The sequence below is a fragment of the Drosophila busckii genome, chromosome 3R, assembly GCF_011750605.1.
Source record: "Drosophila busckii strain San Diego stock center, stock number 13000-0081.31 chromosome 3R, ASM1175060v1, whole genome shotgun sequence".
NCBI classification, from domain to species: Eukaryota; Metazoa; Arthropoda; class Insecta; order Diptera; family Drosophilidae; genus Drosophila; species Drosophila busckii.
This window is the reverse complement of record NC_046607.1, coordinates 18,344,636-18,368,623: the sequence shown is the minus strand read 5'-3', so window position 1 is coordinate 18,368,623 and position 23,988 is coordinate 18,344,636. Positions and strand designations below refer to the sequence as shown.

Genomic DNA, 23,988 nt, shown 5'->3' with positions numbered 1-23,988 from the left:
GTTATTATTGTTCACAGCTTATGTTAATGTAAGAATCGTTAGGCTGTTATTATCGAGCGCAGTCAGCTGCCCAACTACACTTTGTTTATATTAATGCCCATTTACTGTTTAATAAAAATGATTGCATATTGCGCATTGGTGCTTAATCTTTATTAATTCCATTTTTGTTTGCAGATATGGTCGAGAGTGCGCTGCGCAATGTCAGTTTAATTGTCGATCCACCGACCCCGGACAGGGGACAGCATGTGGTGCTGCGTTGCGTATACGATCTGAAGGGTGCACCGCTCTACTCGACAAAATTCTATCGCGGTCAATTGGAGTTTTACCGTTATACGCCCGGCGAGTTTCCGAACACAAAAGTATTTCCATTTCCCGGCATACACGTCGATGTAAGTATATCAAAAAATATAAAAAAAATATGTCAAATGGGGTATGAGAAAAAAATTCTCATTCAACTTTTGTGCGCAGGCATTTTAAAGCATCCGCAACTTTGGCAACGTTGTTAACGTTGAATGCAAAAAGTGCAGCTGGCGTTCGGGGCTTAACCCGTCGAAGCGAAGTCTCTATGCGTAGTTGTCGCTGTTGACCACCTGGTCGTCGAAGTTGGCTTCTGCCAACACCCACCACCCACCACCCACCACCCAACGGCAGCGTCACCGGCGTCACTTTGACGCCCTTAATTGCGCGCACACTGCATTTATTTATATTGTATATTTTAAACTTTTTGCTCATGCATATTCAGTTTGGCAGTTTTATTATTATTGGCGGTCCACACCACCACCACCACCAACAGCACCACCCAACGCTGGCAACACCTGAATGCCCGTATGGCATGCTATCGGTTCGTGGCTATCTGCGAAATATTTTCATTTAAATTTTTGTGTGCAGCGCCTGCAAAATTTTTCGTCAACCACGTGCAACGGCAACAGTCCCCGAGTGTCAAGTTGGATAATTTCTGCTTTGGCTAGATTATTGAAAAAGTTTATCCAGCTAAAGGTTGTGGTTTAGCGTGAGTTGGGGGAGGGGGTGGGGGTGCAGAATTTTTGTTGCTTCGATAAAGTTGCACTGAATCTGTCCAAATATTTCATCAGGCTATTGAGTTTGTGCCAGCGAGTTTATCTTTAGTTTTATTTTCTTACTCTATTTTATTTTATTATTTTGTTGTTGTTGTTTTTGTTGCTGTTGCTGTGTGTCGTGTGCAAGTTTTTACTTAGTTGCAAGGCAATTTATTTGCTGCTTTTCTTTGCTGCTGCCTTTTTTTTTGCTTGGGTGGCTGGCTTAATAAATTTGAGTGCATTTTGCCGGCGCCCGATGCGAGGCAGATAACATAAATTAAAGTTAGGTTTTGTCAAAGTCAATAAGGACTAAAAATGAGCTATATATATTTGATTTAGCTATATTAATTACAAACTTGTTTACCAAATACGCCTTTGACTTAAAACGTTATTACTTTTGTCTATGTGTGTGTGTGTCGTTGTCTAGGTAACCAGCTCGGATGCCACTCAAGTTCTGCTGCGTAACGTTGGCTTTGGTCTATCTGGCAACTTTTCCTGCGAAGTTACAACCGATGCGCCGTTCTTCTCCACAGCCACAGCACATGGCGCGATGCAGGTTGTAGGTAAGTAAAAAATTCAGTCGAAAACCTTCATTAGGCCGCAACTAACGTAAAGAGAGTAATGTGAGTTCTGTCGTGAGATAAATGGCAGACAAGCTGCTGGCTTTATCGCACGCGCTGCCTTTGACATTTGTGTGCTGCTGCTGCTGCTGCCTTTAACTCTAAATTAAGCAGCTCGTTTACCTGAATGAAACTTTGCGTCAAGGCCGCCGCTGCGTTGGAAAGTTTCAGCGTGAAAATTGCGTCATTAACAGGCCATTCGGTCTGCGCGCAGATAAGCCTCGCATGAGGGGTCTCGGTCGCGTTCTCGGTCTGAGGTCATTTGCCCAAGCTGGGCAGCCAAGAATTTTACGCTATTATGCGTTTTAAATGAGCCTGCCAGCCAAGGTGGGCGCTGAATTACGAATTTAATCAGTGGCAAGGCGCAGGCAATAAGCAAAGCTTAACAATTATTCAGTTTTTCATTCGAGTGCGGGGGGATTGGGCGAATTGTAATCACAGCTAAACTCTGCAGCTTCAGGGCATGTGGCAATAAATGCCAGCGCAACAATTGGCATTGCATTGGGTTACTGGGTCGATGGCGCTTCAAGTGTTCATTGCGTGTGTATGTGTAATAAGAGCAGCAGCAACAACAGCAACAGCAAGGAGCAGCAGCAGCAGTTAATCTTTATATACGTTTGGCATTAAATATGCGAGAAATTCGCACCGACAGCCACTTGCTGTGCTCGCTCTCTCTCTGCCTATCGTCGCTTGCTTGCTCACGCTGTTTGGCGTGTGTATGATTGAGCATTCGCCTCGTTGGCTGCCTAAGTGTTTGACTGGCTGGGGGTGCAGGGCTCAGACTGAGGGCTTGCTTATTGGCCGGCATTAAACATTTAGACGCGCACGTCTGCTGCGTCCTGGTTGCCTTTATTAGATTACCATTACCTCAACGCCTAACCAGACTGCTGCTGCGTACTTCGGACTGACTATAGAGCGACTCTTGCTGCTGCCGTTGTAGGCTTTATATATTTAACGCCACATTTAGCTCGCTTAATTGGCCGCTTTCGCTTAACTGGCATCAAGGGATTAAAGCTTTGATCAAGCATTTGCTTTAAATTCCATGTGGTTGCCATTCGCGATGCCCGTGAGCTGTCAAGGACGTTCGGTCTGGGGCTGTGCTTTAATTATTTAAGTTTCATTTAATACTATGCTATGTTTAATTGGCTGTTGCTATGAGCTAAACGCGCGGCTGGCCAATTGTTTGTGTTGTTGTTGCAGCAGCACATACATCAATGTGAGATAAGCCAGGGCCATGGGCTGACATTCGGGCTGTGTCTGTGTGTGTCTCAAAAGTCAGGCGCGCGTGTTTGCTCATGTGTGAGTGAGCCGAGTCGAGCCTCTGTCTATGTGTGTGTGTCTATCTGTGCCTTGCAGCTAAGCATTTGCGGCTTATAATGTCGTCGACACTAAGACCCCCACTAACTTGTGGGCTAAGCAATAAATTACTGCCGCGCGCCAAGTCAAAACGAATACAAAGCATATTGCACATACGCACAGTGTGACAGCGGCAACTTTAATGAGCTAGACTTAAAGTGCCTCTGCTACTTAATTGATTTCACTTTTGCGTAATTGTTTGCCAACAGTTTGATTGCATTTTCCACGCTGTTTATTTTGAGTACAAGCACTTCGATGGCCTCACTCACACTGATGTATTATGCATTTGCGTTGACGCAATGTGGCGCTGCCATTTAGTTGCGCTCACTCATTTATTTATGCACGCAAGCGAGTGAGCGAGCAAACGAGTGAGACTGCTTGCCACGCATAACTCTCAGGTTTAATCGTGTGTTAATGAGCTCAAGTGGCAATCAGATTGCGAGTCCCGGCGCCAAGACAAAAGCCAAGCACAAAAGACGAGCAACGCTGCCGCTGCCATTGCCACATAAAATAAACACTTTGTCCTTGCAGCGCATTATGAGAAGGCAACCACTAAGGCTGGCAGGCAGGCAGGCAGGCAGCTGGCAAAATGACATTCGGAATGCCAAGGCAGCGTCGCTCCGCTCGCTCGCGCTGGCGATAGTTATGCTAATTCACGCTTTCATTAAGTCACAATGTCAGAGGCAAAGCCCAAATGCCACTGGCACATACTATGGCGCTCAGTTTATCCTTTATAGTTGGCAAACATTTGCCAGGGCTTAAACTTTAATAACTTAATGACATAAGTCAAGCGACGACGACGACGCCGACGACGCAGCAGCGAGTGCAAAGTAGGCTGGTCAGCTGCTAAATTGGACTTGAAGCGCTGGCCGGCCAAGCGGTTAGGCTGACCCTCGTTAGACGATCGTTTTGACATGCCAATGAGCTGAGAGAGCGAGGCCAAGCCAAAGCAAAAGGTTTTAAACCCACACACACACACACACACACACACACACTATGTTTGCAGGATTAAAAGGCGAGACATATAAAGTTGCCCTAAGCTATGCGCATGCTATGTAAGCAACTCAAAAGTTGCTGTTGCCGTCTTTGTCATGGAAATTACTTTATTCATTAGTTACTTTGTTGTAGCTTTAGCTTTTGACTTTGCCTCTTGCTTGACTTAATTAAAAAGTTGAGCCCGTGCGCTGCCCCAACTGTGGTTACTGTTTGGTTGGTTGGGGTGGGCCAAAAGGATTGTAATTTGTTTTGCTTTACGTTTCGTTTTTTTTTTTGTGCTGAATTAACTCGATTAATGCTTGAGGGCAACCTGCGCCTGCGACTGCGACTGGTCAACAATGTAATTGAATCAAAGCCCATTTCACATATTTCAGTTTTTAATTGTGTTTTTGCCTTTTGACTTTTGCAGAGCTGCCCCAGAAACGTCCGCAGCTGTATACGGAGCACACGCGCTATGAGCCCGGCGATGTGCTACGCGCCAATTGCAGCACCGAACCGTCGCGCCCACGCGTTGAACTCAAATTTACCATCAACAATATGGTGGTAAGTATTAAAGTTAAGAATTAAATTTTAGACTTGAATTTGCATCGCTCGATTGGCTAAGGCTTTAAGTCTGCTGCCTTTGTTCGTATGCCCACATGGCGTATGCGCAATTTCACACTCTGCCAAAGAGCCAGGCATACACATTGTCATGTGTATTAACAATGCATGCAGCACAGCTGTGGCAGCCAGGCTTGCCTCATTATTTGGTTACTGTAAAATCCGATTTCTATGCGGACAAACCAGAGCGAGAGCTCCCATCGCCTTTTGTCTGGCTTCCCCCACTCTCTGACTTTTGTCGTCGTCACAGCTGTGCAGTCAGCCCGGCTAAGCTGACATAGCAAAGATTTTCGCAGCGCCGCTATTTTATGAATATGCATGCCACATGCGTTCAGAGCTGCGCAGCTGCTGAGCCAAGTTAACAATGCGACTCTCGATGTACAATGTCAACAGCAGTTTAGTGGTCAAGGTAAAGTGCGAGAGCTGCACTCACTTTGCAAACTAACAAAGCCCCAAGTATGCGCAGCAGCCAAGTCAATCGATGTAGCTCAAGCAGCGAGCGAGTGTGCATATATTTTAATACTAAACAATTGCTGTTGGCTGGCAGCTTAGACTTTAAAGCCTGGCTGCCTGGCTGGCTTCGAGTGCTTTGACTTTATAATATCCTTCTACTTGACTTCTTGTCGTTTGCTATCCGGCCGTATATGCGTTGTCGTTGCCATTGAAAAATGAATGCTAAACTCCAAGCAAGCGCACATTAAACATGATAAATGAATTCAAATCATTTGCACCGCAATAACTCGAACGCAGCATGAGCAAGCGCCAGCGCCATTTCCCCAAAGGCGGCAGGCAAGGAAAATTGCGAAGCAGCCAAACTGGCAACAACAACAGCTGAAACGAACCCGTTGTTATTTCGAAATGAAATGATAGCTTATCGGCATGGCCAGAGAAGCGTTTGGGGGGGTTTTTTGGCAAGTGCCAATACTACGAAGTCAAGGCAGGCAGGCAGAAGAAGCAGCAGCAGCAAACGTAAGCAAACGTAGACTTTGACTAAAATTGAGTAGAAAATGATACCGCAAGAGGAAGATATATTGCAATTGCCGATCACAGGAAACAAATGAATATTTCATGCTGTGCAAATCAACAGAGAGAGAGCGGAGGAAGAGAGAAAAAGTTTACGTTACGTATACGACGCGTATAACCTGAAGCTGCTGCAGAACTTTATGTTGACAAAGTTTTTGCGGTAAAAAGCCACATCAGTAATTTGCAAAGCATACAAATGCGACTTGCTGCTGCTGCTGCCTCCACCTTAGCAAGCGGTGACATATGTGTCCTGGCTTTATGGGAAGCTCTGCTCTGTGGCTACGTTTTTCGGCATCCGCTGCTGGGGCTGCTGTGCTCCTGGCCTGTGCATTAATCATTTGCCATGTAAATTGCCAATTAATAACTGCTGCATGTCATTTGGCTACGCAAATTTCTGGGCAACAAACGCTCAGAGCTTGAGCTTGGGGGGCGGCCTGCATACGTAAGAACGTAAAAACGTAAGCCAAGCCGTGTGTGTGTGTGTGTTTGTTGTGGTGAGGCCAACGAACCTATAAACATTTGCCAAGTTCCTAGGCGCATTCGCAGGCAGGCAGCGCTTAATGAAGACAAATAGCACTTGAGCCCTGCCAAATTTAGCGGAAAATTGAAAAAACCGTCCCCAGCAGCAGCGACTCGACTCAACTCGACTTGGCAAGCATAGCCAAACATATTGCAGTGCTATATAAAATTTATTTGTTATCGATGCGAATGCATAACAAACAGCGTTGGCTAAATCCAGTTGCAGTTGCAATTTATATTTTAATTTGAATAACTAAATTGCAAGTTTTCTTTATTTGTCTTGAATTTATGCTGCTTGTAATGCACTCAAAGTGTTTTAAAAGCATTGCTGCTGCTGCTGCAAGTGGCAAATGCACAAAACTATTAAAAATGTATAATTTCTGTTGTTTGCAGAGCCATAAGCAGCATGCAACAAAGACAACTGCTGCTTGCTTCTATTTTTTTGGCACGCACATAAATAAAATATATAGCGCAAATCCTTACACACACATATATATAGAGCGTTGGCTACAATTTTACAGTGAATTGCACTAAATAACTGCCATTAAGCATAAAAGCTGTTCTCGCATGAAGGAGCAGCCAGCAGCATTTAAGCCAAATGCAAGTTTAAGCAGCGCACATAAAGTGGACTTACCATATGCTAGCCCCAGAGAGCGGACACTAGCTGAGTGTGTCTGCTTTAAAATACAACAAGCGCATGTTAAATAAAACTCTAAGCCCTTGGTGTCTATAGCGAAAAAGAAAAAAGATAAAGACAGAGCGCAAAACTGGCAAAAACTTTTCATCAATGTGTCGTCGTCTTCGTCTGGAGTCTGGTCCAAGCCAGCAGTGCCACTAATGTGCGCAATTGTAACCCAAAGCTCTCACTCTCTTTACTTGCGAAAATTTTGTTTGTGTTGTGCAGCAGACGCTGCCGCCGCCGCCGCCGCTGCTGCTTTTTGCTGCATTACATTAACACAGATAAAGTTCCTTGATACATAATTTCCATGCATACACAAACAGCCTTCGGGGTGCCTTAGCACATATGCCACACACACAGGCACACACACACACACACATAGTTGGCAACTTTCAAATGGCGACAAGCTGCTAGCTGGCAAAAGTTTTTACTTGTCCGAGTGCAAACAATTGTATTACAAGCAGCGAAGGCTAAACGTTGCCAAATGTTGCTGCGTCTTAAATTATGCATGCACACTGGGTTCTATTAATATGCGCTTACTTACGCTACATAAAACATATATTTGCAGATCACCAACGCCGAGACGCAGTTTCTACGCACTGTCGATAATCTGATTGCATCGCGCATATCGCTGAAGCTGCAGCTCCAAGGCGTGCACTTCTCCAGCGTCAATCCGGCCATTTACAATAGCGGCTACGATACGAATTCCGTTTATAATCATGGCGCACCCATGTATGCGCCCAATCCGGGCGGACTGCTGCTGCGCTGCTCTGCACAGATTGCTGGCTTATATCAGGAGTATAAGGAAATTGAGTTGGGCACACCGCAACGGGATCCGGTGCCGGCACGTGGTAAGTTTACAGTTTACAGTTTACAGTGGCTGCCAACTAATTACGTAATAACATATGCGACGACTTCCGTGCAGTTACACACTCCTCTAGCTCCAGCATGAAAAACTTCTTTAGCACGTTCTGGCCAACTTCGGCGGCTTCAGCAACGCTGCGTCCTGCCGGCAATCATATGATGGCGCCCATTATCATGGCACTCATTGTGCTGCTTATCGGCGGCAGTCGGCTGCTTGGTGCTCCCGCGCGAGAGCAGCTGCAGCAGCCGCATTCCAGGCCCATGGCCCAACGTCTGTCCACGCTGTCATACCTGCAAGGCAATGAAGCAGCGGCTGCTGGCCTGGCCAGCTCGCAAATGCGTCGCTTGGGGCAGCCCTTGATAGCAACAAATTAGTTTAATTGTTAATTAAAGTGAAATATTTATTTAATATCAGCCAGAGGTTTAATTGTCCAGTTTGCATGTAGTTTTATGTTTATGGCTTTGATAAGTTGACATATGGTAATTGAATTCATTTTTTGTATTTTATTTACATAGATTTAAAATTTGCTCTACATTTTTTATAAATGTGGTGTCTAAACTAGCGAGCTAAAAACCAAACTAACAATTAAGCAAAAACAAACAAACACACACACACACATAAAAACATAAACTTAGCATAGTGATGGTATTAAACTGCATCCATTATATAAATGTTCACAGATACAAGTAAAACAAAAAAGTAAATCAAACATATTTAAGTTTAATAATACTTATTAAATGTGCTAAAATAACAAATTAAAACCAAAGGTATGTGTTGAAAGAATAAATACAAAAGCAAAACAAAACAAAAACTACTGTGTAAAATATATTAAACAAATGCATTAACTAAACTCTACATGGATGAACTTGTGAAGTCATATTGTATGTAAATGGTGGTGAAAAATTACATGAAATAAAAACCAAAACAGTGTTAATTTTAACTGCATTTTTCGTTGTGTGTTTTTCTTACTTCTTTGATTTTCAGCTAGCAAAGCTTGCATTGAATTTCGAGCTTCAACTGTTTTGTATATGCCACAGACAACTGAGCTGCATTATTCGATTCAACAAATTTTTGCTGTTGATTTTTGGCGTTAAGAAATTTTATTCTACATTTTTTCTTTTCAAACAAAGGCAACTTTCCGCTGCTGCTTCTGTCGCTGTCTATTGTCTGTCTCTTTGCCTTTAGGGGCGCTGACTGCCAAAGTGTGAAGAAAGAAACCTGCAGTTACGCAGCGGAAGAACTAAGAGAAACATCAAATAAGGAATCTAGTTCATTGCAATTGTATGCGGTGTCCTTTTTAGTTGGCTTTGCCTCGTTTTGTGTTTGGTTTTTCTTTCTTTCGTGCGTTCACTCGCTCGCTCGCTCGTTCGCTTGCACATTTTGCATTTATTTTGTGTTTTGTTTGAGTTTCTTTTGCAAAATTATTGAAGCGCGTTCTGTTATTTTGCAACAATTGCAGCCAAGAGGTATGCATGTATCTCTATATGTGTGTGTGTGCAAGAACTTTAGACAGGCACAAAATGTTGAGGCAAAGCATTCTTGCTGCACAACAAAATATTTATAAACATGTATCGCATTCTTATTTGGAAATGCACAAGCAAATAAAGTTTAGGGTAGATTCTACTTTTGCTTTTAAACACTTTGCTTGATTGAAATTTGTTCAAGTTAAAGCTTGACCAGCAGCATATTATTAGAGCTTTATTAGAGCTATTACTATTCTATGTTAAGCAATTCTCAAATCAGTAGCTGCATTGCCCAAACAAAAGTCGCAAATCAAACCAAAATGCAGTCGGCAGGCAGCATCGGTTTTTTGACCACAGCTTGGCCAAAATACATCTGATTCTTGAATATTTTACTGTTTTATGCTTGTATTGATGCTAGAAACAAAGTTGCATCATTACATTTTGGATTTAGCAACTTTCGATTTTTGCCCATTTTTAACAAAATTCGTGATGAACCATCATAATATTTATCAAAAATGAGTCTCTTGAGGGATTTTTCCCGAATTTGAATGCATGTGTTTAGTTTAGGTCACAGTAATGCTTTCAAAAAACGAGTAAAACATTGCATAAACTCTGGAAATCGCGAATCCCTTTCCGCTGATTAGTGCCTTTAATGAAAGCGTGTCGAAAAATTCGAAAATGTTGCTAAATCCAAAATGTCCATGTTGAGTGCCCTTATGTTTTTCTTTCGCATCAACTATTTAGCACACAATAAAACTCTCATGACTAGTTAAACCTATTCGATTAGATTTTCAGATAGCTCGCTGATAATTTTGGCCAAGCTGTTTGGGTCAATAAAACCGTGTATGCTGGCGCTGGGGCCCCGACCTGCATTGTTGGTTGAACATTTGCGACTCCTGTTGTGTGTTGGGGCAATGATTGCTACATGATTTGAGAGTATTTGCCTTAAAACAATAAGAATAGTATAATAGCTTCTAATATTAGCGTCTTAATAATCAAATTACTCTGCATAAGCGTGAAAATGCTTTACGTTGTGAACATTTAATTCTTCAATCTATGCAAAGGTTCTGATTATAATATATATGAATATAGAGGCTAGAAATCTGAGCTCTCCCTGAAGCACGTGACTATTTGTGCAGTTTTTCCAGCAATCCCACAAAGCTTGTCCTAACATAATATATATAATATATATTTTATTTTTTTGTTGTTTAACAACCTGCGCAATGACGATTAGACATGCTATATAGTCTCTCATGAGCATATATTAGGTGGCCAACATTGTCTTCTTACGTACCGTATCTTTGTGTCTATCTATAGCTCACAAGCATATAGCCTCTACCTAAGATGATCATGAATATACTAGTCATATGGCTGCTGAAATATGTGAGCCAATATTATATTAGACGCGCAATATTCTATAATATCCTCAATTTTGTGCTCTCTAACAACGAAAACTCAATACAATACACCAAAAACTAATGCAAAATGTAGCAAACTGCGTCCAATCATGAAGCAGTTAGTCGAAGCTCTGTATTAGATCTACCGGGTGACATACGCAGCCGAGGAAAATGCAGAACAAAAACCATCCACAGAGCAAAAACGATGCAGAAATTATGTCCGCGACTTGACAATAACGAAGAGGACATTCAGTCCTACAACGGTTGCGATGCAAAGATAACTAGTTTCCTCCAATTCCTATATTTTGATGTTTTGCTCTTAGTTCTTCCCGCTTAGTCTCTGTATCTTGTGATATTTCTCTTGAACCATATCTACATCTTGCATGTAGTCTGCACCACAATTTACCAGGAGCAAAAGAGACAGAAACGACACTATTGACTAGTCAATACGTGGAACGTCTCCCCAGCAGACAGGAAAGCATTTGCCATTTTAGTATGAAAGAGACAACAAACCTTTAGAGATTATAGGATTTTCTTAACGCAAAACCCGAACAGGGCAAAATTATCTTTGCTTTGACAATCGAATAAATGTGTCATTCCGTCAGTTGTTCATACATAGACAGTGAATCTCCAGCAATTGATATCAATAATATCGTCTGAGCTCGAATTCAATGACTAGAACATGGTGCTCACGCTAAGAAAATTCATTATTAGAGTTTAAGTGTATTATAAACACGACAACAGAAAAAGATAATAATTTGTGCTATATGATTTTATAAATTAACATCTCTCGTTTGTGATTTTATATTCATGTATATTAATATTTCTTCGAACCACCACATCTGTTGTGTCGCATATACATTATGACTCATTATTAGGTCAGGTTCCAGTGTTAGAGTGATATTAATGCATTTGTTTTAATATATTTTACACAGTAGTTTTTGTTATGTTTTTGTAGCTTCTCTCTCGCAATGTTATTCTTTCAGAAACTAGAATACCAGTCATATGTTAAGACGGTTAATTTGTTATTTCTAGCAACAATTTTTTTAGAGCAGTATTATTTTACAACATCTAATTTGTTTTTGATTACATATAATTTGTATTACCAGTTTTTGTTTTAGGCTGGACAATCTTTACGTAAGTTTGACTAAAGACATTTGAGCTATGCACTCCGAGGTTTACGAATACCAGATACTCACTATTGCTGATGTTGTAATGTGCTTTATTAATATGTTTTGATATTGTCTTTGTTTATTTACTCATTTGTTAATAAAAGAGCGACATATATAATGTTAACTACGTTATCCTGGTATGCAGTTCCATAGATTCAATGCGTAGAAGCTCGAAAATGCGTGTCCTTATTAAATCGGAAGGATAACGAAGTAGCTGCAGCTAATAAAGGTCTGTTTTGCAAAGAACTTGCTGCAAAATTTGCTAGTGGATTTCTGATCATCCTAGCATAGCATGTCCTTTTTGGATTGAAAGAATTATTTAGAAGCAGCAGCTAAAATAGGAAGCTAAAACTCACAATTTTGTGTAGCCCGCCCATAATAACAATTCCATAGTTTTATGTTGTATATAAAAATATTATTTATTGTCAATCAGTTTTATTTATAATTGTACAATTCATTAGCTAAACGAAATAAATTATAAACAGCAGTCACAAACTTTGTTATTTAATAATTTAATAATAAATATAAATTAATACAAAAAAGCAAACAAATTGTTGATTATAGCTATGAGCTGGACAACTATTTAAATTAAAACAAAGACAAATATGCATATAATTAAATGAAAACAATTGTTGCAGCAGCTCTTTAAGCAGAACAAACAGCTGCTGATATTTGATGTTGTATTGCTTAGTTTATCTCTGCAGTACGTAGAGCTGACTGTAATAAACGTAAGATGAAGTCCTGAAGGCTGCAGCAGCAAACATGAAAATAAAATAAAAATATTGCATTAAGTAAATTAATTTTTGATAACTAAGCATTAGCATGAATAATATAAATATAGAGCTGAGGCAAATACAATTTAAATGATTATGATATGTTGAAATAAGCTATGACCAGCTACTGATAATATAAGGTACTGTTTATGCAAGTTATTGGATTGGCAACATAACATACCGCTAGGCATAATTAGAATTGGTTGCTATGACAGTAATTTCATTTAATAAGTTTTGCATAAGCGCACCAAAGACTTGTAATCTGGCTGATCAAAACAACATGCGACAACAACTCGACTCAACTCGACATCGACACCAAACACTCGATGCTGGGCGACAGTTTGTGTTTTCCACGCTGAAATTACATTAGCTGCTGATTTATTTGCATGTTGCACGTTGCACGTTGCGAGCTGTGGAGCTGTGAGCTGCGGAGCTGCGAATCTGCTCATTGCGCGTTGCCATGGCTCTCACGTTCGTCAGCGGCTCACTGCCATGTGCCGAATGAATGATGCACTGTGGCTAATTGAAGTCAGCACTAATTTAAATGTATGCAAAATTGAATGTTGTGAGCACTGACCGCAGCTTATTTGTGTGTGCAATTAGCATTGAGCATTGCATTGGGGGAACATCGAACATCGTTGTTTACGCTGCTTGTGCATGATAATTTTCTTAGCAGCGAGAGCAGCGCACATTATTTGATTTGACTAACCACGCTGTGTCCTGTCGCTGGTGGTGGTGGTGTCCTGACGCCTGTTCGTATCAATTAGCCGCACTCATCGAATTACAATTTGTTTGGTTTTCACATGAAGCTGTTTTTTTTCTTGGTAGCGGCACCTTTTGCTTTTTTTAATGCTTTTCGCTGGTGGTGGCTGCCAAGTGTTTGCTGCTGTTGCTGTTTGCTTTTCTCACGCTACCCTGAGCAGCGAGCTGCGTGTCATAGAGCATTAAATGCGCACTTCACCTTCGCTGCTGTTAGCTGAGGCATCGTGTTGCGTCAGCAAATTGATTCCATTGATTCATATCAAATTTATAGTTTGTCAAGCGCCTTGAGGGCGTGCAGAGCAATCTGCGCTTAACTTGCATTCCACGAAATAATCAATGCATAAGAAATTTGCTTTTGCTTTTGCTTTGTTATGACTGTGCGCGCTGCTAATTTGTTAAGTGAAATTACATTTAATCTTTAATACAGACAATGGGGCAGGCGCCAGGAAAAGGCGCATTCGATGAAATAATCTACGTGAGCGACACTGTGACAAGCAGTTGATGCGTTATTAACGTAAATGTGCATTAATTGTGCATGAATGCATTGATTAATGCGAAAAGGATGCGCGTGGAAAAGCGAGACCGCATTAAATTTTACAATTTAAAGCGCCAGGGCCGCACAGTCGTCTGAGTTGCACTCTGAGCGCAAATGAAGCAGTTCGAGTGCTTTATAAATAATGACAATATACAAAACGATATTGTGTTGCGATCTTTGGACCAACTGCTGCAATGGGCTGGGACGCTCGTTGCTTTTATCGCTCATATTTTTCGTTTAAGTAGAGTGCACAATGCAAATAAATAAAAGAAACAACAACAAGGCGAAACATATTGTCTGTCGAGAGGTCAAGCAGGCGTTGCTGCTGGGTGGTGGCCATAGCCAAACTGTTGAACATCTGTGTCTTACTGTCCGGCGCCCGAACGCAATGTGTCATAACTGTTCATTGCTGTGGGTGGTTGGGTGGCTCTTATTAATATTAAGTATATCGCTGCCATAAATAACAACTGAAATGACTGCATAACCCAGTCGCGCTCTTAAGCAGCTTGCGCTATCGCATTTCATGCACAAATAAACTATTGATTGATATAATAATAGATTGTTAAATAATAGTAACTATAAAAACCCAGCTGCAGTTTGCTTTTAGTACGCGCTATATAAGTTGGAATTACTTTGCTTTAAGTTGCTTAACTTAATTTTGTTGCTCTGCAACAATGAAGGGTTCATTAAATTAACATTGACAATTTTCTTTTTTTGGTTCAAAAGTTTGTTTGTCCCTTACGCCGTTTATGCAAAATGTTGCCTTATTGAATTTACACTTGGCAACTTTTGTCATGTCCTGTCACACACACAAGCACAAGTGTGCTAAATGAGCGCACACAAACGAAACGAATGCCTTGACGTAATTTACAAAACTGCAGCAGCAGCCAAAGTTGAGCAGCAACGGTCAATGGCATGAGGCATGGGCTTGGGTCTGCTCACTAAACCAAACGTGTGTGTGTGTGTGGGTGTCTGGCATGTGTGTGGGCCTTGTGCTTGTAATAAACTTCAAAAAATAATTTGAGCAACGTCTACGACAACTAAAACTTGACACTTTGCTAAAGAAAAGTTTCTGTGGCCTGAGTGTTGTACTTTTGAGTTGTCCGCAGGACTTTCGCCCGAGCTCAGTGGGTCGTCGCCCAGTGAGAAAACTTAATTTAATTTGTGCACAAATTTCTTAGCTTGTGCTCCGCCATCGAAATGGTTGTTTGTGCATGAAATACATAATGAATTATGCAGCAAAAGGCAGAGTATAACAGCTGTAAAGTTTTCACATAATTTCATTTGGCCCCGAAGCGAAATTGAGCATATGCAGCCAAAAAGTTACATTCGTACAGATTGAGTTTGAGCTAAAGCTAGAGCTCTAATTGTTTTGTCTCTAGCAGCAAAAAAAACGTCTTTTAATATTCTCAATGCAACACAACAATTTAAGTTGTAAACGCATTGAGCGAGAGCGAAAGTCTCAAGCGACAACAACAACAAAGTTTTAATCCATATTAAATGAACTTTTACACACACTTTTCGTCAAAATTTATTTTGCATTTATTTACACTTGAGTTTGGCTCTTGCTATAACAATAACAAACACTTCAACAACAACAACGCAATGTTGTAAAAGTTTTGTCATAAAATTTATTTTTATGTGCTTGCATGTCTGTTGCTTGAAATGCCAAAGAAAATGACAGTTTGCTGCTTTTATTTTTTTATTTGATATGTGAGCACAAACTAGGCGCAGCATAAATTTGGAAAATGTCAATAAATTTTATGTATAGAGTCTTTTATTTATTGCAATGCGTTTTAGATCTTATTTTATATTAAATTTCAAGCGCATATAAATTTAGTTTTATTGCTGCGCACGAGTGGCAAGTAAAAGTTAATTGCATTTAATTAAACTTTAATTGCAAAACAAAAACTTTGAAGCTCAATCGAGCTGCAAAAACATGCAACACTTTAAGCGTTAAAGTAAACAGAAGCCTTAGATTAGAGACGTGCTAGGCTAGGCTGGGCTAGCTGGCATATCTTTTATGTTTTGACATGGTTAAATGCCTGGCGCACATAAATTTCTAGCATATTTAATATGCATATTTGGAAATAAATGATTTATGCGTGTGTGTGTTGCAATTGTTTGTGCAACATGACAAAATTTATGAGCCTATCAAGCGACACCTACAGCTATAACAATGGATAACTATATACATAGCATATAGCTGGCAAATCTTTAAGCGCACACAAATTGAATTGTTATGTTATGAGCAGCAGCAGCAGCAGCTACTCAGCAGTTTTGTTCAGAGTGGAAAAAAAACGGAGCAAGTTGCACAAAGTTTACACAGAGTAATTTGTATGCACTCCAATTGAAATTCTTTTGTGCAACAAAATGAATGCTTTTGTTTGCATTCCCTACTACAAAGAACAATCACAGTTAAAGACAAGTTGCTGCAACAAAAAAAATGTATGTACTTTAAAATTGCCAAATGAAGTGAGCAGCATTTAAAATTGCTTAGCATTTGGTATGTAGCAATTTCCCTTTTTCACTCACTGGCTCAATTTATCTAATTAAAACGCAAAGCGTTGTATGCAGTGCTCAGCAGAAATCTTAAGGGGCGCACGCTAAATTAAATTTATGCATTAAGCACAAGCCCCAACTCTCAAGCAGCCGAAACTTGCAACTTGGGGCAATCATTCAATTTGCCTGTGGCGCAGTCCATTAAAGCTCAACACATTGTGCTGACAGCCAATGGTGTTGGCCGCACAGACGGACGGACGGACTGTTGTCTTTGACATTTGGCGTCGCCTTTTGGTGGTTTTCGCGTCTTTGGCTTGGGCACGCTTTGGAGTTGTGGGCACGTTTAGCCAGCTGGCCGCTGTTTTTGTTTAATTTTGCATGCATATTACGCTTTGTTTCATGTGCTGTTAGCGCTGCCACGCCCCCTGCCACGTCGCCCATGAGTGCTCACTTATTTTTTGGCGTGACTCTTGCTCGCCGCTCGCTGCTGAAAGCTTTTAACATAATTAGTTTCAACTTTCTGACCACGTTTCGTTTTTGTTCGTTGGCCTGGTTAGTGTTGCGTTGCAGCGCATTTTAACAATTTACTTCCTTTTTGGGCAGCAGCAGCAGCGCACTTTGGCCAACTAGCAAAAGCTGTAGCTTGTACCTGGCGCTTAAACAAAAAAAATGTGAGCTGAGCCTTCACTCAAATTTCAAATGCTCAATGCAAAATCAAATTAAAAAGAGTTTTGCACATAAAGCAAAGCAAGAGAGAGCGGAAACAGCAACGGAAGTTCGAATTGCTTTCATTAATCGCATTTTATGGCCAACGAAGCACAAGTCGTCGGTATGCTACAGCAAACTGTAGCCGAAGCAAATCCGGCCAAACAATCAGCTTTATTATCAAGCCATATCACATTAGTGCTCAAAGCTCAAGCTAGTCTCTGGGTAAATGCCTGGCTTAAACTTTACTGATTGCGTATGTTTTTAAATTGCGTCAAATGAGGCCAAAGGGCTGTTAGAAAAGCACAAATCCTACGCTGAATGGTGCGTGTGTTGATTTTTATTTAGTTAATATCGTAAATTTCGGCACATAAATAAAATTATACAGCCAAAGGGTTAGTGCGTGCCTAGCAGATTTTATAGCTGTTCAAGTAAGTAAATTTAACTAGGACTAGTTAATGTTTTAAATTAGCTGACAATGCATTGTTAGTTCAAGTTCAATCGGTAGCTATGCAATTTGATTAATCAACAGACTTCTGTGTTTACAATTTACAGACAAGTTTTGTTGCAATAGCCCAAAAACCAAGACAGTGGCTTAGGTAAATATTAATAACTGTTGGCAGCCTGACTGGCTGGCAGGTAAACAATAAACAATTTGGCTTGACTGCTACCTGAGAGTATCTCAGCTTGTCCAGAGCTATGCCCAGCCCCTATGCCAATAAGCTGCCTCTGCTCTGGCGCTGCTTCAGCTCTGTGGTTTCATTTCAGCTGCCTAACGGGCTTCCGCATAAGCAAACAAATGCAAAGCTGTCAGCTGCTGTAGCTGCTGCTACGAAAGCCGCAGCAAAGTGACTGCATTTACATAAACAAATACATTGTGCAGTATTTAAAACTAACGCAGCAGCAGCAACAACAAGACGTTGCTTAAATTTTAAAGATCAGCAAAACAGACAAGCCAACTACACTCAAGTTGATGAGCTGCCAGCCCCAACAACAACACATGACCCCAGCCGCTGTTGCTGTCCTTTGCTGCCAGACACTTTTGGCCAAGGTAAGTGACTTGCAACGTTGTTGTAGCTGCTGCTGCTTGGGAGATCTCGTGTCGCCTGTCACCTTTAAATAATGTCCCAGGCTGCCTTTCAGCACAAATCGCATGTGAAAAGTGCTTCACACATGAAGTGTTTTTTCTTATTCTTTACTTTTTATAACGTTTTGCGGATTATGATCACACACACACACAGATACAGCTACAGACAGACAAACAAAGGTACTCGTCAGCTACAGCAACAGCTCATGCTCAATGTCAGCGGCACAAGCATCAGGCGACGCCACTTTGAGTTGTTTTCGTGTTTCGTGTGGCAGATTTGGTTTGCGTGCAATTCAGTTTCGGTTTTCGTGTTGTGGCAAGTTATGAACTTTATTGTCACAACAGCGCAGCGAGCGAGCGCGCGCATTGTTGCACCCTTGGCTACTATAGCTCGCATTACTGTCAACGCCACACACAGCGCTTGAGCTTCAAGTTAAGTTAAAGTTTTGCTGCACATTTTGTAATAAATGATGTATAGTTTGTCTTAAGCCTTTTTTGCTGCTGCTGCTGCTGCTGCTTGTCACATGAGCATTGCTCATCTACATTTTGTTAGCTGCCATAATTCGTTTTTGCTTTGGTGCCTCTGCGATGACATTTCGATTTGCATTGCCCTTTGAGATTATTGTTGGTGCTGCTGTTTTTGCAATTCTCGTTTTATCAGCTTTGCGTTGAGCTGTCAGCAATGTTGTCACCACACACAGTCCGCAGTAGTAGCTCAAGCTCCAGCTTTTCATAAATACTCATCAGTGTGCCAAAGCGTGTTGTCTCTGCGGGCTACACACACACACACACACATAGATGGACAGTTGGACGGACGGACAGACGCATATGCAGCCCAGAGAGCCAGCGCGAACATATTCTAATAAATATTTTATGACTTTAATTCGTGTGCACTACACTACACTACAGCAATGCCCCAGCTGATAAACAGACCGAAGCTCAAACTGACTGACAGACAGACAGACAGTCAGAGGCTTCAGCTAACGCGAGGGCATAGAATTTGACAATATCATATGGCAACTAACGCTGTAACATGCTCATTCAAAGATTATGAGTAATTTGCGCTTCTGTAATTCTTCAAAATAATTCTACGAGTTTCTAAATTTGGCTGTTTATTCTTTATGGCGAGTTTACAGGAACTGAAGTAACAGCTTAACAGAAACAGAGCTGCAGCTAAGCAGAAGCATCAGCCTAACAGAAACACCTACTTAACAGAATCAGCATAACAGAAGCAGCAGCTTAACAGAAGCAAAAGATTAAGAGCAGCAACAGCTTAACAGAAGCTGCATCTTAACAGAGGCAGCAGCTTAACAGAAGCAGCAAATTAAGAGCAGCAACAGCTTAACAGAAGCAGCAGCTTAACAGAAGCAGCAGCTTAACAGAATTAGCAACTAAACAGAAGCTGCAGCTTGAACATGTGAATTGAAATATATGAAGATCGTTCAAGTGTAAAGCATTTCATACATAATTGTAGAATAATAATATTAAATAAATATTTGTAATATATTTGAATGGCCAATGCCTACAATTCTAATTAATTATGAGTATTTTATATTACAACTTGCTGCAAATGTAGCAAATTTAATATCAAACATTTCATTTCAACGCAAGCAATGTTTTTATTTCAAGTCACACTCTCACTTGTAATTTGCTTGCATTTTATCTGTTGCTATATTTGAAGAATTTTTGCTTTAATTAAAAGCAAAGCAGTTTAAATTGTTCAACTGTAGCCAGTTAAATTTTCATTTATTATTTGTATTTACATACCAAAGTGTTTGATATTTGTTTGTTGCCTGCAACGTGTGATCTGTGACTTCATTTGCTGGTTGCATGCCAAAGTCTGTTGCGACCTTCAGCTTACTTTTTGTTTGGCAATTGCGCCAAATGCATATAATAGGCTGAATAATTTTCATTGCTACAACGTTTTGGCAACTGTTGGTGGCGCTTTATACGCTTTAACACCTTGTGTTGTGTAGTCAACGGAAATTGTTGCACAATCAGCGGAAATTTAGGCAAACGGATGCGGCGGATATGAGCTGGGGCATTAGGCATGGGAACTTGCTAACGCACGCTTGCTTGCATTTTAGCTATGCGTATGTCAAAGTCAAATGCAATTTACTCTTGTCTGCAGCACTATGCGTATGCGCAATCTGATTGCTGCCGCTGGCGCTGTCTTAAGCGCCATTGGCAAAGCAAAAGTGCACACTAGCAAACGCAATTCATAAAGGCGTTGCCCAAGTCAAGTGCACTACACTTGTTAGTCGAGTGCGGCTAAATGTAGTCCAGCCGTGAATATGTAAGCGCTGCCGTCCACTGCTTTTTCTTTTTGCTGCTTTTTGTCTTTTCTTGTTGCTTTGGCTTTACACTATATTCTCTTTGCTTGTGTGTGTGTGTGTGACGCGCTTCAAGGTGTTGGCTCTGTGTTGAATTATAAATGCAAATTTGTGTGCTCGTGCTGAAAATAGCTGCAGGTTGTATTAAGCGTCGTCGTCGTCGTCGTCAGCAGCAACAGCGGCGCAAAGAGATTTTATTTATGAATAAGCAAGGCAAAGCTCATTAACCCCAGCTAGCTGTAGTGCAATTGACACACAATATCCTGTGCAACTAAATCGATTCTGAGACACTCAAGGCAACATTAGGCGATGCTCGCCCCCATTGAGGCGACGATAGCGCACGCTTTGCAGCTTTGCAAGCTGCACTTCCGCATTGGCAAGTAAATATGCTGCTGCTAAAATTATATTTACCCAAAGTAAAATATTCTCTGACCAAAGCGCACTCATTGAATAAGTGCATGAATAAAATTTTGCGTGCTGCGCATTTAAATGCGCTCGCCTTGCTCTAACTTGTTGTTTTTTAAAACGCACTGATTTGCATGCCCAAGTAGCGCAATTTATTTATGAGTTATTATTGTGCTAAAGCAAATAATATATAGAGTGGCTGCAGTATTATCTTTCCTTTAGGCAAGACTCCAATTAGACATGCATACAATATAAATCTAAAGCTTGTATGCAATTCCTTATTTTTGTAATATTTAACTAGCAGACGAGTGTGTTATTTGCTTGCAGCTTGTTTTACCAATTTACACACAATATCAAATTGCATTTATACAATGTGGCGTATGCGTAATTTTATTTAAAGTACATCAAGCGTATAGCGCATGCATTTAAATTTCTAGGAACTGCAGTTATTGCACGTGTCAGTGTTAATAACAGTTATTAATAATTATACAATTAAAATATTTATTTCGGTATGACAGGTTCGCTTTAAGAGCAAATAAGCTGAAACATATTATTACCAATTGCACTTGTACTAAAAGAATTTCAATATATCATACGCCCAAATAAATATGCTACAATTACTTTAAAGTTCATTAAACAAACATAGTACAAATAAAATTAGTTGTAATTTAATATTAAAACTTTATGAATTGCAGGCCTCACTTTATAATTAGGTTAATAGTTGTAATTTAATTTTATATATTAACTGCATATAAATAATTAAAATGCCTACTAAAGTACTTTGTATAGAATTTGAGCTTTTTCAATGCAACTGCTGCGCTATAACTTTGAACTTAGCAGGCTGCCTGCCTTTTGGGCTTAGTTACTTGAGCTGGCAATAACTAATTTGCCTACTATGCCGCCGACAAATTGCTGAAGCCGCCGCGCTGCTGCATTGTTCACAGCTAAGACACAATTAATCTCTTGCTAACTATAAGTAGCGCACCTTGCTCTTCACTATAATAATAAATGTAATTATAATTGCTGTGGCAATCAACGCATTGACAGTCAACGACAATGTCTTCTTGCCCCCAATTGCCAGCTGCTTAAATTGAGCGTAGGTTGCACCAGCGCCAGCGTCTGTCAGTTTGATTGCAGAGGCATCTGCAGGCGGCAAAGAATCTGTGGGTGGATGGGGTGTGGGGGGGCATTGCATATTTGAGTGGCTTTTAAAAGCACTGCAGCTGATTGGTAAGCGTCGAGTCAGCTGACCCCGTAATTGATTGTCACACGCCGCAGCAATTAAACTGTCTGTTCAACTGACAGTCGATTCGGTTACAGCGCGCGACTGCGACTTTTGCCTCTTTTTTAGGCCATCGATGTTACCATTTTGTGCAGGGCAACAATTGAAAATTAACTGTGCATATTTCATGGCACAACAATTGGCCTTCATCAGAGCAAAAAAAAAAAAGCACAAAATAAAATGCGCAGCAGTTGGGTGGGGTGGGTCCACTTGATGTTGTTAGTGGCGCTTGAAACGAGGGCAATGCTAAAGTAAACGCTATTACCATTTAAATTTAAATTCCTCTGCCTAACCAGGCGCATGAAAAGGACACTTCAATTGTTCGCCGCTCCAGCTTAGAAGTCAACTGGTTAATGCAAATCATTTACAATTCAGTTGTGCAAGGGAATTTAAAACTAGAACAAAGGAGAACTAACTAAATGTTGAGCTATTATAATTAATAATTTAAATGCTTGACAAGTAATTTAAATCAAAATGTCTATATTGACAATAGACAATTAAGCACAACAATTTTTTAGGTTGCCAGCTGTTGATTAAGTCAATGTCAACTATTTCTAGTTGCTACAGTGAATGATTTAGCTGCAGCTCCATGCTCAGTCTGCGACTTTTAAGTGGCACACTGGCTGTATTAGTATTAACCTTGTTATTTTTACTGTGTTTGCCTTTTTGGCATGTAAATTGAATTGCAATTGCAAAGCGTTCGCTCGTTTGTGCTTGAGGTTTTGTTTAGTTTCACATAGAAAAATTGAATGGCATTTAAATAAGCGCAGCTCGTCGTCTGCATTGGATTTGCAGCTTTCGGTTTGGCACTTAATGCTGGACGACAAGTTGTTTGAAGCTTCTGAGTTTCAGTTACAGTTTGAGTGGCCGTTTGTGCACCAAAGTGCTAGATCATTCATCAAAGCTTGGGCTGTTGCACCCTTGCAGCTTCCGAATGCCATCAAACATAATAATCAAACATCAGCAACATAACAAACGATTCTCGGGCAACCCTCAAGCTACTTACGCCGCCCCCCCAAACTTGGGCAAGAGTAGTTTACACTTGGGTTTGGCCTTTTTTTTTCATGCGCTGCTTCTTATTTTTATTTTGCGCTTGGGCTTTGGACCGTTGACCTGCTCAGCGTGCGAGCGAGCGAGCGAGCGAGCGAGCGAGCGAGCGTTGGCTGCTTGGGTAAGAAAATGCTTTCACTCAAAAAGCAAATGCAATAAAAAAGGCAATTTATCAGCATAAAATATTATATGGCATGCCATTGAGTTGGCTCATATTTTCTACAGCTACTGCTGACTGTTTGCGAAACGCGACGCTACCTTACCCAAGCCCAAGCCCAAGCAGCAGCAATTCAGGCAATTTGCGCGCTACACATTTAAAATTTAAACCACAGCATTTTTATCACCATATATACAAGGCAGTAAGTGCGATTATTTATGTTGTTGTTGTTGCTGTTGTTGTGGGTTGAGGCAAATCAAATCATGGCAATTGTTGCCGAGATTCGAGCGACAACAAAAGGATTTTGCGCTTAACCAGCAGCAGCAGCAGCGGCAGCAGCAGCAGTGTATACGCATTTGTTTGGCTGTGTCGTTATTTACGAGCATTAGCTCACATACGAAGAAGAAGAACAGCATTGCATATTTGCCAATGCTAGGGACACTTGAGCAATTGCAGCTGCTGCTGCTGCTCGTTGACATCATTTGCCAGTTGCTGCTGCTGCTGCTGCCTTGTTGAGTTTAACGCACAAAAAGCAGCAGCAGCAGCAGCAGCTACTCGTTAGGCCTCACTTGTTTGGCAACAGCCCCAGCCCCAACGCCACCCACTGGCAACTACTTTCAGCTGTTTATGTGAAAGTCAAGGGTTATCATTA

The 23,988-nt window shown here is 40.9% G+C and overlaps 1 protein-coding gene across 1 annotated transcript in view; it reads left to right on the top strand.

Moving 5' to 3' along the window:
• The window catches only part of LOC108601838, a 33,436-nt gene extending 24,985 nt beyond the window's left edge, over positions 1-8,451 (top strand). Inside the window, exons 3-7 of the mRNA XM_017989781.1 lie at positions 175-389; positions 1,483-1,618; positions 4,437-4,570; positions 7,417-7,699; positions 7,774-8,451. Coding sequence (XP_017845270.1) covers positions 175-389; positions 1,483-1,618; positions 4,437-4,570; positions 7,417-7,699; positions 7,774-8,087 — 1,082 coding nt within the window. The 3' untranslated portion in view covers positions 8,088-8,451. The remainder of the gene's footprint in view (positions 1-174; positions 390-1,482; positions 1,619-4,436; positions 4,571-7,416; positions 7,700-7,773) is intronic.
• The last annotated feature ends 15,537 nt before the right edge of the window (positions 8,452-23,988 follow it).